The sequence below is a fragment of the Scylla paramamosain genome, unplaced genomic scaffold, assembly GCF_035594125.1.
Source record: "Scylla paramamosain isolate STU-SP2022 unplaced genomic scaffold, ASM3559412v1 Contig16, whole genome shotgun sequence".
NCBI classification, from domain to species: Eukaryota; Metazoa; Arthropoda; class Malacostraca; order Decapoda; family Portunidae; genus Scylla; species Scylla paramamosain.
Genome location: NW_026973681.1, coordinates 1,152,501 through 1,171,565, shown reverse-complemented (window position 1 = coordinate 1,171,565; position 19,065 = coordinate 1,152,501). Strand labels below are relative to the sequence as shown.

The following is a 19,065-nucleotide window of genomic DNA, read 5'->3' as shown; positions in this document are numbered from 1 at the left end:
GTCATGTGTTGTTTTAAGGAGACACTGATTTTGCATTTTTTTTTTTTCTACACCTATTCAAAAGTTTAAAAATCTTTCAGTTTTCTGTGCATGTGTTCTAGTATCCTCTGCATTCTTTCTTGTCATTCTTTCACACTCAAGAGCTAAATGCATTGAACTAACATTCCCATTCCTATTATTCAGCAACTCATGAAATTAACACCAGAGCAATTTGGTATGTTATGGAAAATGAGAGAGAGAGAGAGAGAGAGAGAGAGAGAGAGAGAGAGAGAGAGAGAGAGTCCTTTTTCCCTCTTCTCTCATGTCATGGCCCAGGACAGGGTGACGTCCTTGGAACATCGTCATTTGCATTCCCTAATCACAGACAGATGTGCCTCCTCACTCACTCCTCCATGTTGGAGAAAATAATTGCGTTAATGAACATGTCTTGCACTTTATCATTACTTTTTATTATTATTATTATTATTATTATTATTATTATTATTATTATTATTATTATTATTATTATTATTATTATTACTACATTTACAGTAGTCCCTCACTGTTAGCAGTTTAATTAGTGTAGCCAAACCAATGTCAAAAGTGAAATTTGCCAAACGTGAATAGTACTATAAATGGGGTTCACCCTTTTGACTTGCATTTGAAAGCAAAGACATTATACATGAAACATTAACAGCAATATAGAATACAATAGATAATAGATGACAGATGTTATTTACCTTTAATTATTTATAGTTAAGCCTGGTGAGAGGAGCGAGTGTGGTAATTGTGTAGGTGCACTATTAATATTTGGCACCCAAACCAGTGTCATCCATATCCAAGTGTCCATGCCCTCCACCACTTGTAGAGGCTGCACTCCTGGGGACAAACACCAAAGATGTGGTTAATTGCAGCAAAAAAACAGTAAGATGGCTGTTGGGAGGTTCACAAAAATCAAACAATGCACATGGACGACAAACTGGATCAACACCATTCTGTTACGTCAGTGAGTGGCGCACCAAAAGTGGATCTGATGTGCCAGTTTGGGTGATGGTACCAGTTCAAACCTATTGCCAAACTGAAACAAGAGGGACCACACACTCTCTCTCTCTCTCTCTCTCTCTCTCTCTCTCTCTCTCTCTCTCTCTCTCTCTCTCTCTCTCTCTCTCTCTCTCTCTCTCTCTCTCTCTCTCTCTATATATATATATATATATATATATATATATATAAAGCTTTTCAGTAATAAACATTTAGTGTGCAAAAACTTTTAGTACATCTAAACCATAGTAACTTGTGTCTTCCTTACAAGTGGTGTCATCCACCATTCTTTCTCTCCCCTATTAAAAAGTGGGAAAAGGAAGACTGCTGGACCACACCACAGGTTATAACAACAAAAAAAGGTTCATTCAAACTTTACCCTGCTGCATGGACTGTATCAGCTTGTATTCAGGCAGGTCAAGTTGGGCGATACAAGTGTGTGCTGGAAGGAAGCTGTCATCTGCTGGCTTTTGGATTATCAACTTGGAAGCCTAGGTGTGTGTGTGTGTGTGTGTGTGTGTGTCTAAGAGAATCAGTTTGAGTGAGTAGTGGGAGGGAGTTTTTGAGTATGTGAGAGTAAAAGAAGGGGTTTTGTAGAGAGAGAGAGAGAGAGAGAGAGAGAGAGAGAATTTTGTGTGTGTGTAGGAGAGAAAATACAAGAAATTATTTCTATTAAGAGAGAATTTTGTGTGTGTGTAGCAGAGAGAATACAAGAAATGATTTCTATTAAATTTATTACTATTATTCTAAATTTATTCATATTTCAGAGGAATGACTGACAGAAGAGACAAAGAAAAGAGGAGGAAGAATATAAGAAAGGAAGGAAGGAAGAGAAGAGGGGGACATGAGAAGGATGAAATAAAGGAGAGAGAGAGAGAGAGAGAGAGAGAGAGAGAGAGAGAGAGAGAGAGAGAGAGAGAGAGAGAGAGAGAGAGAGAGAGAGAGAGAGAGATGAAGGAGTATTGTGCACACACACACACAAACACACACACACACACACACACACACACACACTCACCAACACACCCATCCATCCACAGACCCCCAGTATGTCCCACACAGTCACTCTCCACAGACTCTCACATTAGAGAGAGAGAGAGAGAGAGAGAGAGAGAGAGAGAGAGAGAGAGAATGTTACTGATTGTGAGAATTAATTATCATTATTATTATTATGTTCAAAATGTATTATTTATATTTGCATTGTTTTTTTTCAGAAGTGATAGAAAGAAGGAAGAGAAGATAGATAATAATAAGGAGGGAAGAAAGAGAAGAAGAGAGAGAGAAGACAACAAAGAAGGAAGAGGACATGAGAGAAGAATGAGGATAATAGAAGAGGAAGAAAAAAAGAAGAAATGAGAGAAAGATAGAAAAGATAAATAAAAGAAAAATAAATCCTCCCCCTGCCCCCTTCTCTCTCTCTCTCTCTCTCTCTCTCTCTCTCTCTCTCTCTCTCTCTCTCTCTCTCTCTCTCTCTCTCTCTCTCTCTCTCTCTCTCTCTCTCTCTCTCTCTCCCACAATCCACAAACCCACAGTATGTCTCCCACAGTGTGTTGACAAACCTAGTCACTCCCCACAGCCTCTCACAAATATACCTCTCTCTCTCTCTCTCTCTCTCTCTCTCTCTCTCTCTCTCTCTCTCTCTCTCTCTCTCTTCTCTCTCTCTCTCTCTCTCTCTCTCTCTCTCTCTCTCTCTCTCTCTCTCTCTCTCTCTCTCTTTCTCTCTCTCCATGCCTAAGAGAGGAACCTGGTCAGTCCCTGTGAGAAATTTTGCAACATTTTCTGTCCAAGCAAGAGTTCATGAAAGACTTCCCAAACAGTACAAATGACTGGATGGTCTGGGAAGTATTCACTCTGGAAATACAGTGAGGGGTTAATGAAAGGAAGAATATTGGAAAATGTGTGTTAATTTGGATTCCTGTGGTGTGTGGATGGAAGGACTGGGTGAATATAGACGGCAGAAGAGGTGAGGAGTGTATGCTAACTAAAGGCAGGAAGTGAAGGACTGGATAAATATTAGACAGAAGAGGTGATAGAAGCAATGGACTAGATATACAGAGATAAGGAAGGGCTGGATAAATATTAGACAAGAGGTGATAGAGGCAAAGGACTAGACATGTAGAGACAAGGAAGGGCTGGATAAATATTAGAGGAGGTGACAGAGGCAAAGACTGTACACTAATAATGAAAAATAGATAAAATGAATGACAGAGGGAAGATGAAAGAGCGAAGAACAACTAAAATGGATGATAAGCAGGTGGAAACACCTACAAACAAGCCTATCAACACCCAAACACCCCTGACACACACACACACCCCAGCTCCTCCAGTGTGAAAGATATTCATGTATAAGCAAGCCATTTTAGCCCACAATCCAAACACTTCACCCCTGACCTGACGTACCAGCACGCATACTCACTGCTGTGTTGCCGGTTTTGCTGGACGTGTCATTCCTGATTGCTGTCTGTTCATTTTGGCCTAAAACCTTCATGCTTCATCCTTCACTTCCTCTTGTGAAACTGTTGCAAAGAAGGGAGAGTTTTTGTTGCAACATGAATTCCAAATCGGATTCAGTACTTTTATGAAATCTTTCAAGACGACAACCCTGATATTGAACTCTATCACCAGACACACACACACACACACACACACACACACACACACCAGTTACAATACTTACTTCAGTGCACACTCTTCACTCCTTTAGAGATGAGCAAATGAGTGAACAGTGAATAAATCTGTTAATAAGCACACTGTGTTTTGGTGCAAAGAATCAGATACTGCCATATTTTCACTGCCGTTCACCACTCATGTCCAACGGAAGGTTTGTGGGCTGCCTTCACCATGGTCTTCCTGGCACTTACAAATCAGGGCCACAAACTGAGAAGAGCATTAGAGTACTTGGAAGGAAACCACTGGGAAGATCTTGAGATGGTGTGTGGAGGAAGGCATGACAACACTTAACAGTAAGGAAGAAATTGTCTACAGCTGCAAGTGGGAGATACTCATGGGCTGTCCAACCCCAGAAGGGAAATTATGGACAAATAATGATGTAATGAAAAGCACACCTGAATGGACTGCTGACCAGCTGATGTCTCATGAATGCTCCTCTTCCTCCTCTTGGTTTTACTCCCTGCGTGGTGGCACTGACGTCATGTCTCCCAGTCGGTCTGTGGAGTCTGAAAGAGAAACAGTGTAATAAGAGTAGTGAGGAAACTGACAATGCTTAAAAGTAGTAGTTTCATTGCACAATACCCTGGGATGTTATAGTGTGCAGCATGAGTCCTCTAACACAGACAGAAAAGAAAGAATTGCACTCCACAATTCACTGGGACACACTCATATCTAAGAGCCATCTATCACACACACACACACATACAAGGAGTCCCATTCCATACTTCACTGCACTACAGGACACACATCAAGGTGGTGCAGGTCTCCTCTTTTACATACACACACGAGGGAGACACGTTGGGGCTGAGGTTTGCATTCTTAAGTGCTTTTTCCTCTCATCAGAGGTACCTTCAGAGTTCAGAGAGACAATCAGCAAGGTTCTGAAGGGTGCTTGTCTCACTGATGGTGTAGCAGCCTCAACAAACTACCTCTTGAATCATGACAACACTTCAAACTCCCACTGACCTCCACTACAGCTTGCTAAAAGTAACCACCAAGAATGAAACACTCACGAATGAGGCCTTGCACAAACAAGGGGTTAACAACATTACAACAATCACTAGAATCACGAAAACACTCTTGAAAATCCTATCAATCTCCACTCCAGGCTGCTAAAGCAAGCCGAGACAATGGCACACTAAAACCTGAGAAGGCCAAACGTCACAAGTACTACTGTGGCTCCCCAGAGCACCTCCATGCGCTCCTTCATGGTGCAGGCGTGACAGGCAGAGACACAGCCCAGGTGGTGGCTGGATGGCACTACTCACAATCACCTGCCACCAGAGTGTTGTACAGCTATTTCATCAGGACAATTCATACATGACTGTTGCAAACAAACTCTAAAAGCTTGATGCTTCATTGCTGATGTGATGTACATATACACTCATGAAACTGTTGGAAAGTAGGTACAGCAACTGTTGCAACAGGGGAATTTTAAACTGAATGAAATCTTTCAAGACAACAAAATATATTATTCAACTTCATCACAAGACACACATGCCACCTTTCCCCACACACCAGTAGCTGCATGGATGGACTGATGAGAAAGGTGTGTGTGTGTGTGTGTGTGTGTGTGTGTGTGTGTGTGTGTGTGTGTGTGTGTGTGTGTGTGTGTGTGTGTGTGTGTGTGTGTGTGCAGAAGTGATGCAGGAATTTATGGCTGAGTCAGACACCACCAGACACAGAGATGGGACACCACCACCATAGCCCCCCCATCCTGTATATGACAACTAGGTAAACACACACACACACACACACACACACACACACACACACACACACACACCTTGACCTCTTTCATAGTGATCACCTTTCACCAACAGTCTGATGAACAAGGTTGCTGAAACTGTGTGCTGACAAACCGAAGTGTTGATTCCTGCAGTCGCTGCCACACATTGCAGAGCCCCGGTGAGGTGCGGCTCTTGCAAGTCTCCCAGGTTTTCTTCTACTTGCTCTCTGTGACATCACCTGCAGGGGGACACACACATCAGTGTTCCTGTCACATTATGGGCATCACACTGAACTCACAAGTCAGGTCCACATTCACAAACCCTCAGCTTTCTTACTAAGACTATCTTCCAAGGCCACAGAGACAATCTGATGGGTTCCCAAGACTGTTTCTCCTGTTAATGAGTTAGAAATATTGTTAATCTCTCACTTGAACCATAAGCACACCTCTAGATACCTGTGTAACTTATCAAAAAGGGCCCACATTCAGAAATACTCTTCCTTCCTACCATGAATATTTTCCAAAGCCACACACATGATCAGCCATGTCCCTAAGGCTGCTTCTCCTGTTAGTAAGGTGGAAACATTGTTAATCTGTCACTTAGAAACTCTTACAACTTCAACTAGAGCCTCTGAAATGCAGCAGAGATGCAGCACATAAGTATGAATGAGTATGCTTCTCAGTTCAGAGATTAACACAGTACTTCACAGCACAGAAGGCACAGCACAAATCATTTGGCAGTAGACACCTGCCAAAACGATAATTACTCCCAGTGAGGTCTAAAGCACTGTTCAGGGGGTGCTGTGAACTTATCATTAAACCCAGCTGTGACCTCACTGAACGTTTCCCTTTGTGTCTCACAACACAAGGAGGTAGTCACAGCCTGCCCTCTAAAGACAACTCTCTTCCTCCACACAAAACTACAAGCACCTAATAACACACACACCCTTCACTCAAAAATTTTAAAATCATGGCGACTCCTACACCAGCCTCGGAATCCCCATCTGGGGAGGGGACCATAAATGTCCCCAGGTCGGACTGCCTTTCCGTCGACGACCCTAAGTGTCTTGACACCCCCCTCAACTTTTTCTTCATTAACTTGTGCAACATTCGCGGTCTAAGATCTAATTTTCAATCTGTAGAACACCACCTCTCCTCTTCTAAACCTCATCTTCTTTTCCTCACTGAAACTCAGGTGTCTGAGGCAACTGACAGTAGCCCCTTTTCTGTTCCCTCCTACTTTCTCTATCCTCATTTTCGATCCAAAGCTGGATGCTGCGTTTATGTGCGCAATGACTTAACCTGCTCTCGTGCCCACGCTCTTGAATCTTCCGAGTTTTCCACCATCTGGCTACGACTACAGAGTCATTCTCATACTAAATTTATCTGTGCTGTATACCTCTCTCCTAACTCCTCTGACTATAAGAAATTCTTTGACTACTTAACTTCCAAAGTGGAGCACATTCTGACCCTCTTCCCTTTTGCAGAGATCTCCATTCTTGGAGACTGCAATGTTCACCACCAGCTTTGGCTTTCCTCTCCCTTCACTGACCATCCTGGTGAACTAGCCTACAACTTTGCTATCCTCCATGACCTAGAGCAATTGGTGCAACACCCTACTCGTATTCCTGACCGTCTTGGAGATACGCCCAACATTCTTGACCTTTTCCTGACCTCTAATCCTTCTGCTTATGCTGTCACCCTTTCTTCTCCGTTGGGCTCCTCCGATCACAATCTCATATCTTTATCTTGTCCTATCACTCCAATCCCTCCTCAGGATCCCCCTAAGCGAAGGTGCCTCTGGCATTTTGCCTCTGCTAGTTGGGGGGACCTGAGGAGGTATTTTGCTGATTTTCCTTGGAATGACTACTGCTTCCGTGTCAGAGACCCGTCTTTGTGTGCTGAGCGCATAACAGAGGTGATAGTGTCTGGCATGGAGGCGTACATTCCTCACTCTTTTTCTCGTCCTAAACCTTCTAAACCTTGGTTTAACACAGCTTGTTCTCGTGCTATACATGATAGAGAGGTGGCCCACAAAAGGTACTTAAAGCCTTCCTTCACCAGAATCTCACGCACTTTATATTTCTGCCCGGAACCATGCCAAGTCTGTTCTCCAACTAGCCAAAAACTCCTTCATTAACAGAAAATGTCAAAACCTTTCAAGATCTAACTCCCCTCGTGATTTCTGGCATCTAGCCAAAAATATCTCCAATAACTTTGCTTCTTCTTCTTTCCCTTCTCTACTTCAACCAGATGGCACCACTGCTATCACGTCTATTTCTAAAGCTGAACTCTTTGCTCAAACCTTTGCTAAAAACTCTACCTTGGACGATTCTGGGCTTGTTCCTCCCTCTCCTCCACCCTCTGACTACTTCATGCCACGTATTAAAATTCTTCGTAATGATGTTTTCCATGCCCTCGCTGGTCTAAACCCTCGGAAGGCTTATGGACCTGATGGGGTCCCTCCTATTGTTCTCCGAAACTGTGCCTCCGTGCTTGCACCTTGCCTAGTCAAACTCTTTCAGCTCTGTCTGTCAACATCTACCTTTCCTTCTTGCTGGAAGTTTGCCTACATTCAACCTGTTCCTAAAAAGGGTGACCGCTCTAATCCCTCAAACTACCGTTCTATTGCTTTAATTTCCTGCTTATCTAAAGTTTTTGAATCTATCCTCAACAGGAAGATTCTTAAACATCTATCACTTCACAACCTTCTATCTGATCGCCAGTATGGGTTCCGTCAAGGCCGCTCTACTGGTGATCTTCTGGCTTTCCTTACTGAGTCTTGGTCATCCTCTTTTAGAGACTTTGGTGAAACTTTTGCTGTTGCCTTGGACATATGAAAAGCCTTTGATAGAGTCTGGCACAAAGCTTTGATTTCCAAACTACCCTCCTACGGTTTCTATCCTTCTCTCTGTAACTTCATCTCAAGTTTCGTTTCTGACCGTTCTATTGCTGCTGTGGTAAACGGTCACTGTTCTTCTCCTAAATCTATTAACAGTGGTGTTCCTCAGGGTTCTGTCCTGTCACCCACTCTCTTCTTATTATTCATTAATGATCTTCTAAACCAAACTTCTTGTCCTATCCACTCCTATGCTGATGATACCACCCTGCACTTTTCCACGTTTGTTGACCAAGACACACTACCTCGCCTTATTATTTTGATATGCATAAGAAAAAAAAAAATTCCCAGAAAATGCTTAAAAGACATTTTCTCCACTTCTGAACTGTACAACACACTCACGCCACTGAACAAAAAACCTTAAACAAGAAGAAAAAACAATTTCATATGAAGTGGATGAAAACAACAATTAAGTTTCCTTCACCCGTGTTATTGCCAAAGCCACACCACCTCACCTGACCGATTATTTTCATATAAACGAGAGAGCGAAAGCCTTCATCACCCCAGACTGTGAAAAAAGCAACAGATTACTTCTCCGCACTCCTGACCCCCGGGATCCACCCATGCCTTTGGTCAATAAACACTGCCTTCCTGACATTATTGTTATTTGCACGTGAGCAAAACCTACATACTTATATAATGGATAAGAGGAAATAATGTTGTCTTTTCTTCACTGGAACGCTGGAATCCACTCGTCTCATTCAATGATATCTTATTTGATAAAATATTTTTACTTATACTAAACAAAAAAGAAAATCACCTTGGACAAGATATAAATTTTGCAACTTAACTTTTCTTCATTCGACCTCAGAAACTCACTCACAGTTTTTGCCTCACCTCGTCGTCAGCAATTACTTCCTCTAAGAGAAAATACAAACTGATAACAGGAAATCAAATCTACTTTGGTCTAACTAACGTGGAAAAGGCAACATACATTCCCTTCATCTTTGACATCCTGAATACACGTGTCTGATAAGCCAACAAACATCGCTTCATTCCGACTCGAGTAACCTATTTACCCTCCCCTAACACACTGAATAAACTATGCATTATTATTTTTGCAGCGACAAACAACGTATTTCCACTTACAAGAGTGCACCACAAGCTTCATTCACCGTCGAGTATGAAACAAAGGAGAAATAATGCTGCCCTCTCCCCCCCCCTTCCCTCCAGGCTGCTACAAAACATCATCATCCCTCAGACAGGCGTAACGCGACCCGCACTTTATATAAGGAACAATACTATGACCTTTCCCTCTCCAGGATCAAAAGGTTACCCTGTAGAAGATAGAAGTACACGAGGAGGGCACCACATCTAATCCTTCACTTCTACATTTCTACGTACAAAATATCACTAATAATTAATACAAAACTAAGCACCGACCCTCACTATGTAAGGAACAACATAATCCTTTCCCTCTTCAGGATCAAAACGATCAACCATAGAAGTAAACGAGGAAGGTACTCCATCATTGCCCTCACCTAAATTTCAATGTGCAAAATATTAATAATGCAAGACTAAACACGTCATCAATTTAAACTGAGTTTCAGTATATGACCTGTGATCCTTCCATCCCTTTATTAATAAATATTTCCCTTAAGCAAAATGAACACGACTAGCAGACACACACTAACCATACACACTTAATTATATATATATATATATATATATATATATATATATATATATATATATATATATATATATATATATATATATATATATATATATATATATATATATATATATATATATATATATATATATATATATCATGGATACACAGAAAAAGAATAAAAAGTTGATACTTTTTTTCCCAGAATACAAGACCACTTAAGAGACCAGTAGGAGGTGAGTCAAACGTTGTAAGTGATTGCAGGAGAATTAGTCAAAAAGCAGAATGTGTGAAACAAGCAGCAACAATATGTGACTTATAAAATCCCTATGAGAAAATAAATAAAATAATTTGCCTTGATACACGTGGCAGGTACAAACACATCTCACATCATCTTCAGACAAACTATAATCCCACACACACTCACTCACTTCACACAGGCAGCTGTACAATGACTTATTCTCACCCTCCAAAACACTGAAAATTATTCAATTTATTCCTCAAACTAGAATAATTTCTCTGAGCGTTATGAAATTGTCAGGTACAAGTTTCGAAACATACCTCTTAGTAATCAAATATTTCAAATATTTTAGTGTTTGCACTTTAATTTCCGTTCGGTAATAGCGTCTAGAGCTACTCAGGTGACGAAACAATTACTGTCGTGCCGTCATCTAATGGTCAAATGGTCGAAGTTCAACCAATAAATACAGTAATATATATTACAAAAAAAAAAAAAAAAAAAAAACAAATCTTGGAATTACATAGGAAACAAAAACATATCTTAGATTATGTTGGTAGTATTCTATACCGAGGCAAACTGCTGCCTACGTAACACTACAGGAGGAGGCAGTAGACACCTGCCGAAACGATAATTACTCCCAGTGATGTCTGAAGCTCTGTGATCTTATCAATAACCCAGCTGTGACCTCACTGAACGTTTCCCTTTGTGTCTCACAACACGGGGGCGGTCACAGCCTGCTCTCTAAACACAACTTTCTTCCTTCACACAAAACTATATGCACACACACCCTTCACTCAAAGTTCTAAAGTAATATGGCGACTCCTACACCAGCCTCGGAGTCTCCATCTGGGGAAGGGACCACAAATGTCCCGAGGTCGGATTGCTCTTCTGGTATCGACCTTAAGACCTTAGTGTCTTGACATACCCCTCAACATTTTCTTCATTAACTTCTGCAACATACGCGGCCATACATCTAATTTTCAATATATAGTACATCACCTCTCCTCTACTAAACCACATCTTCTTTTCATCATTGAAACACAGGAGTCTGAGGCAACTGATGGTAACAAATTTTGTTCCCCTCCTACTTTCTCTATCCTCATTTTCGATCCAAAGCTGGATGTTGCGTTTATGTGCGCAACGACTTAACCTTTTCTCGTGCCCACACTCTTGAATCTTCCGAGCTTTCCACCATCTGACTACAACTACAGAGTCACTCTCAAACTAAATTTACCTGTGCTGTATACTTCTCACCTAACTCCTCTGACTATGAGAAATTTTTTTGACCACTTATCTTCCAAAGTGGAGCACATTCTGACTCTTCCCTTTTGCGGAGATCTCCATTCTTGGAGACTTCAATGTTCACCACCAGCTTTGGCTTTCCTCTCATTTCACTGACCATCCTGGTGAACTAGCCTTCAACTTTGCTATCCTCCACGACCTAGAACAAGTAGTGCAACACCCTACTCGTTTTCCTGACCGTCTTGGGAATACGTCCAACATTCTTGATTTTTTTCGTAACCTTTAATCCTGCTTATGCTGTCACCCTTTCTCCTCCGTTGGGCTCCTCCGATCACAATCTCATATCTGTATCTTGTCCTATCGCTCCAGTCCCTCCTCAGGATCCCCAAAGGCGGAGATGCCTCAAGCGTTTTCCATCTGCTAGTTGGGGGACCTGAGGAGGTATTTTGCTGATTTTCCTTTCGTGTCAGAGACCCGTCTCTGTATGCTGAACACATAACAGAGGTAATAGTGTCTGACATGGAGGCGTACATTCCTCACTCTTTCTCTAGACCTAAATCTTTCAAGCCCTGGTTTAACACAGCCTGTTTCCATGCTATACATGATGAAGAGGTGGCCCACAAAAGATATTTGAGCCTTCCATCACCTGAATTTCATTCGCTTTATATTTCTGCCCGGAATCGTACTAAGTCTTTTCTCTAACTAGCCGAAAACTCCTTCATTAATAGAAAGTGTCAAAATCTTTCAAGATCTAACTCCCCTCGTGACTTCTGGCACCTAACAAAAAAACATTTCCAATAAATTTGTATCTTCATCTTTCCCTCCTTTACTTCAGCCTGATGGCACCACTGCCATTTCACCTGTTTCTAAAGCTGAACTCTTCGCTCAAACCTTTGCTAAAAATCTACCTCGGATGATTTAGGGCTTGTTCCTCCCTCTCCTCCACCCTCTGACTACTTCATGCCACCCATTAAAATCTTTTCCCCTAAGTGTTTTTTTTTTTTTTGTGACCTCATGACCTTTCGTTCGTGAGCCGCGGCTTTTCGTGCTTTCGTCAACTTCCCTGTGTATTATATGCTGATGACATTGTCTTAGTGACCGAAAGGAGAGGACAGCTGGAAAGAAAATTAGAAGAATGGAGAGTTGCTTTGGAAAGCAGAGGAATGAGGATTAGTAGGTCCAAAACTGAATATTTTACGACGGATACAAGGGGCGATCAACAGGCCACAATTAGACTGAATGGTGAAAAGTTGAAGAGAGTGAAAACATTTAAGTATTTGGGATCGATGGTAGACGAGACAGGGGAAATGGAAAAAGAAGTGAACTTTCGGATTCAGTGTGGCTGGAACAATTGGCGGCAAGTTTCGGGTGTGATATGCGATAGAAGGGTACCAGTAAGAGTGAAGGGCAAAGTCCACAAAGCAGTCGTTAGACCTGCTTTGATGTATGGGCTAGAAGCAGCACCTTTGAAGAAGATTGAAGAGAGGAAGATGGATGTAGCGGAGATGAAGATATTGAGATGGATGGTGGGAGTCAACAGAACAGACCGAATTAGGAATAAGTATATAAGAGGAACGGTGAAAGTAGTTGAAGTCTCCAAGAAGATCCAGGAGTCAAGGTTGAGGTGGTATGGACACTTGAGAAGAAGAGTTGGCGAAGACCACGTAGGAAGGGAGATCATGGAAATGGAGGTGGAGGGAGTTAGAAGAAGAGGACGGCCCAAAAGAAGATGGATTGACTGCATAAACGGAGATCTTGGGGAGAAGAATATAAATCCAGAGATGGCAAACAATAGAAAAATACGTGGAGAAGGCTCATTCACAACGGCGACCCCGAATAGGGAAAAGCTGGGAAGAAGAAGAAGAACCAACTTCCCTGTGTGGCGTGTTTATCTGTATGTCTAGAAAAAATTATTGTACCATATTATTTTTTATAATTAATATTTATCATTATCATATCACTCCGGTATGTAGATAAAGAAAAATATTGTTATTATTATTAGAATGATCTTCCAAATACAGAACGCGTTGCATTCCATTATAAATATTCAATGACTGATTTTTAGTTTTATAAAAGTTTTATGAATATAAAATATCCTGCATCTTGCTGTTTTCTTTTTGTCATTTGTTATCTTTGTCATTCTTTGTGTGTGTGTGTGTGTGTGTGTGTGTGTGTGTGTGTGTGTGTGTGTGTGTGTGTGTGTGTGTGTGTGTGTGTGTGTGTGTGTGTGTGTGTGTGTGTGTGTGTGTGTGTGTGTGTGTGTGTGTGTGTGTGTGTGTGTGTGCGCGCATGTGTAATTGATACAGACTGAAGTTATATCAACAAACAGAAATACAGACAGACAAACAAAGTAAATAAATAAAAACACACAAAACAAAAAGTGGGAAACGAAAATTAAAATAGCAGAGAGAGAGAGAGAGAGAGAGAGAGAGAGAGAGAGAATTCCCACACTCGTCAATAGCAAAGTTAACATTCCAACATTGTTTGTCATGTCCGGAAACTGTTTTTTTTTAGGAGCGGTAGGATGGCATGAGGGGGGAGAACTGAAGGGGGGAGTCATCAGGGGGGAGGGAGGCATCAAGGGGGAGTATTCTGACTTTTGTCACTCACTTCCCCGTTGGCGATCAGTTGGATTTGGTGATGGGCGATATGAAGGGCTATACTTTCAATCCTCTCTCTCTCTCTCTCTCTCTCTCTCTCTCTCTCTGAACATTGCAACCCATCGCTTCCACCTATCTTTTCTGTTTCAGTCTTCAGCCTTCGAGCGTGACAATACAGTCATTTCAGCCTTACGATTTCCCGAGTAAGAACGGTAAACAAAATTGGGGAACAAAGCTGAAGGTGAAAGAGATAATTTAGCTATTCATGGAAGTTGGCCTGACTTTATCTAAGGACAGACGAACATACGTACTAAACATGCAAACACACACACACACACACACACACACACACACACACACACACACACACACACACACACACACACACACACACACACACACATACATAAAGGACACGAAAATGGATCTTCTAATTTTGGATACTATAATAATAACCATTTCTAAGATCAATATAAAAAAAAAAGGTTATTATGATACCAGAACGTATATTTGTTAGTGTTTGATTAGCGGTCCATTTTTCTTTTCTTTTCTCGTTTATGTACATATTTTCATTCTTCGGTTTCTTTCATATGCTTTTGTTCATCAGTATTTTTTTTTTTTGTGTGTGTGTGTGTATTTGTGTTTAATGATCTAAGTTTTCTTTGCTTGCTTCGATCTATCGCTTTAATCATTCACTTTTATTTTTTATTGTTCACTTTGATCTCATACGTTTTGTTCCTCTATCTGCTTGTTTCTCTTGGCTTTCCATAAGTTTATCTTTTATAAATAAAAGATAATCATTTGCTTGTTCGCATATATCTTCTTCAGACTTTAACTTATCCACCCGTCTAATTCTGCCTGTTTGCACTCACACAAGTATTGCTCCATCTATTGTTCCTTTTCGGCGTCAATCTCTGTCGTCTCTGTATTCATTCACTTTAGGTTTAATTGTTCTTATGTTACGTGATATATATATATATATATATATATATATATATATATATATATATATATATATATATATATATATATATATATATATATATATATATATATATATATATATATATATATATATATATATATATATATATATTACAGTAAGATTGTGAAACTAGTGATTTCGTGAAATCCCTAAAACTTTCAGGGAATTCGTGAAATTACTGTTTCACTTAGTGACTTCATGAAATTACTAAAATATCTAGGGATCTATCAACCCCCCCCAAAAAAAAGACAAAGTAATGGAAAAGTAAAGTATTAAAACAAATGTTGAAAAGCCAGAAGACTTTAGCATTGGAAGTAAATGAGACAAAGAAGTGTGACACGGTACTCAAAAATAATACACTAAAAGGAACATGAAAAAGAAACAGGACGAGGCTTTCAGCTCCCCCTTAGAGTAAAAATAAATTAAAAACAAGTAACGAAATATGATACGTAGAGACTGCTAGAGGAGGAGGAGGAGGAGGAGGAGGAGGAGGAGGAGGAGGAGGAGGAGGAGGAGGAGGAGGAGGAGGAGGAGAGGAGGAGTCTTTGGGTAGAAGGGGACGGAAAAGAAATACAAGGAATGGCGACGACGAGAGCAGACGCCATCCAGACTACGAGGAGAAAAAAAAGAAAAGAAGAAGAAGAAGAAGAAGAAGAAGAAGAAGAAGAAGAAGAAGATAAAAAGACGAAATATCAAAGAAAACACAATACGAGGACGGAAGAGTAGAATAAGAAAACGAAGAAGAGAACCAATATATGCTATGGAAAAAGACAGAAGGGGGAAAGAGAGAAAGGCAATGAGGTGAAGCAAGGGACAGGGAAGAGCGACTGGATCTGGCAGGGTAGCGGGAGAGAGCTGGCTGCTGGAGGACTGGGGACGGAGACGCGGCACGATGAAGCGTGACAGATCCCTGGTTGGCTCCAACCCGGGGGACACCACGCTAAAACAAAAACACCACGTCTCTTCTACCTCTCCGCCTCACCCGCCGCTACAAAAGTTTTCACCGTCAATAAGTTTTGCATGGAGAGATAAAGGAGGTATAAAGCAACTCTCCTGTAAATACGAGTTCAATGTTGAGTTTCCTGCAGTGAAAATGATGATGTTGCATGCGTGTTTGCGTCTTTGTTGTTGTTGTTGTTGTTATTGTTGTTGTTGTTGTTGTTGATGGTGATGGTGGTGGTGGTGGTGGTGGTGGTGTTGTCGTTAATGGTGTTGCTAAGAACGTCCTGAAATTATTCTTTAATCCTTATTTATTTATTTTCTTTTTTATGCTGTAGTGTTTGTCTCTCTGCTTCTTTGTGTGTGTGTGTGTGTGTGTGTGTGTGTGTGTGTGTGTGTGTGTGTGTGTGTGTGTGTGTGGGTGTGGGTGGGTGGATGGCTGTATATCTGTTTGTCTGTCTGTTTAGCTGGCTGACTTCGTATTTGTTTGTCTCCCCCCACATCTCTCTCTCTCTCTCTCTCTCTCTCTCTCTCTCTCTCTCTCTCTCTCTCTCTCTCTCTCTCTCTCTCTCTCTCTCTCTCTCTCTCTTTCTTTCTTTCTCTCTCTTCCAAGCATTAGAAAAGCATCGCGTCATTCCTGTGAATCTCGCATTTACAACCCGAAAAATCGCAGACTTCCCCCTCACCCCCCTGCTTTGTTACACCTCCCCTTTACATGAATATTATCGTTGTTTCCTTTAATGTTTCTTTCCCAACCCGGCAGCCGCCATCACGGGAAGGTGCTCATGATGCCAACGAGGCTTCTTTTGTCACCACCTCTTTGCCATTCCCCTCCATTCATCTTGAAATAATTCGCCTTACCACCGGACATTGCCCTCATCTCCCCTAAGGCCGCTCGCCCCGTACTGTAACACGGGACTTTCGGCCTTGGCTTCTTATCTTTGTCCGATCTTTTTCCGTCCCCGAGCGTCTCTATCACTCCACTTTTAACGGGCTTTAATTTCTCGTGTCCATTCACCGCCTTGTTGCTGTCCACGAGCCTTTTCCACTTGCTCCCGAAAAAGGCTGAGGAGATCCAAGCAAGTTTTTAAGATCCACCTGTGAGACGCACTGCTTCACGAAAGTCGAGTCACCTATTGAGGGATTTTTAGAATGTTTCGCTGATGATTAATATGCATGCTGAGAGGAAGAGGTGGAGGGGGAGAGGTGAGAGGAGAGGTTATGAGAGGAGAGGGTATGAGAGGAGAGGAGAGGAGAGGAGAGGAGAGGAGAGGAAAGGATGAATAAGTTGGTGGAGGAAAGCAAAAAGAAGGAAAACATGAATATGAACAAGAACAAGAAAACAATGAAAAGAAAAAGAGAAGTATATAAAACAACAAATGAATAACAACAACAACAAGAACAACAACAACAACAACAACAACAACAACAACAATGACAATAACAAATAAAAATAAGAATGAAAATCAGGAAGAAAGAAAAGATGAGACAAAAACAAAACAAAAAAGAAAAGAAAAAAAACAGCAAAACCAGAGTGTAAGGTTTCTAATCCCATAAACAAACTTAAAAGTCAATATTCCATTTTTTTTTTTTCTTGTTTCATTCCTCACATGGCTTCTCATCCCATCAAACAGCTTGTGTATCTTGCTGGCTTTTAGGTAGGTCCAAAATGTATCGTGAGCTGTGACCTTGATCCTGCAAGTTTGGATCTTGAAGTGTGGCAGTGAAGTTCAGTGTCTCGTCACAAAATTGAACCTTGAGGTATTTAGTTGTGCTTGGTACGAATTTTTTTTTTTTTTACTTTTATTATAATTTGGTTTCTTAAGTATATAGATGTACTGAGTACAAAATTTCATCAAAGTTTTCTTACAATTTGGATACTTAAGAATGATGGCTGTTGAGTTACGTGCGATAAGTTTAAAGTTCCATTAGAATCTAGTTTCTTAAAAGTGAGGCTGTGTTAAGTTCGAAATGTTCAAAATTTTATTACAATAAATAAAAAACGTGTAGTATTTTTCAATGTGTGTGATAAGGTCCAAAAGTTCAAAGTTTCATCACAGTCTATATCTTTTAGGTGTTTAAGTCTGACAAAGTCAACATTTCAGAATCTCGTCACTATTAGAATATCCCAGTGTGTAATCTTCAACTGACTTCAACAAATTCAAAGTTTCACCACAACTTAAAAGATCAAATCATGTGTTTAAGTTTAAGCAAGTTCGAAGCATCACAACATAATGAACAGTAAGACATTCAATGGCCATTATCCTATTTCTACAACAACAACAACAACAATAACAACAACAACAACAACAACAACAACAACAACAACAACAGCAACAACAAAGCAAAAGGCAATGGTGGTGTTTCATTAGTATAGAATACAAAGAAATCTAAATGTATCTGCGGCTTTAGCGTGAGCCAAAGCTTGGGAGAGGAAAACGCAGCGCGATGAATGGAAAGGAACAGAGCGCACGACATCACACTGAAAGAAAAAAAATAGTTACACAACCTGGGAAACAAATGGAAGTGGATATTAACAACACACACACACACACACACACACACACACACTTCAAAAAGACAAAGACATCGAGTATATTACTGTAGTAAGGAAAACAACCAGGAAGAAAAAATATAGAAAAAAATATACATAAAAAGTGAAAAAAATAAAAGAAGTACTATGAATAGATAGAAATGTTATGACAAAAAAAAAAAAAAACTTACACGATAACAAAGTGTTTTGCCTTCAAGAAAGTGAAATACGAGAGTGAGAAAGGAAACAAACATACCAATGAAAAAAAAAATGAAATAAAATATATACACTGGAAGCAAACTGGAAAAAAAAGAAAGAAACTCGAAAAAAAAAAAAAAACGTACATTTGGAGAAACAGAAACAGCAGAAGAGACAGAAAGACAAAGAAAACGGGGGTAAGCAGAACACTCACTCAGTCTGGATATCTTGAAGGCATCCGCCATACTGATGATGCCCACAAAGGCGTGAAGCTGAAGCCTCCTGCCCGCGGTGTTTTGACTGTAGTGCTGGATGGCGTGCAGGAAGGCGCTCTGGATCACCCTGGAATCCTGGTCGAACATGGCGCCTGCAGAACAAAAGCAAAAGAAGTTAGAGT

General features: G+C 40.8%; 1 protein-coding gene across 10 annotated transcripts in view; it reads right to left on the bottom strand.

Moving 5' to 3' along the window:
• Positions 1 to 229: 229 nt before the first annotated feature.
• Positions 230 to 19,065, bottom strand: part of LOC135097265 (uncharacterized) — a 21,675-nt gene continuing 2,839 nt past the window's right edge. Inside the window, exons 2-7 of one of the 10 annotated variants that reach the window (XM_063999077.1) lie at positions 18,883 to 19,035; positions 5,474 to 5,655; positions 4,083 to 4,193; positions 3,695 to 3,894; positions 3,434 to 3,533; positions 397 to 858 (exon numbers count right to left, since the gene is read on the bottom strand). In XM_063999077.1, coding sequence (XP_063855147.1) covers positions 5,652 to 5,655; positions 18,883 to 19,035 — 157 coding nt within the window. In that variant the 3' untranslated portion in view covers positions 397 to 858; positions 3,434 to 3,533; positions 3,695 to 3,894; positions 4,083 to 4,193; positions 5,474 to 5,651. The other 9 variants (XM_063999078.1, XR_010265540.1, XR_010265539.1 and 6 more) reach the window with 9 other exon arrangements.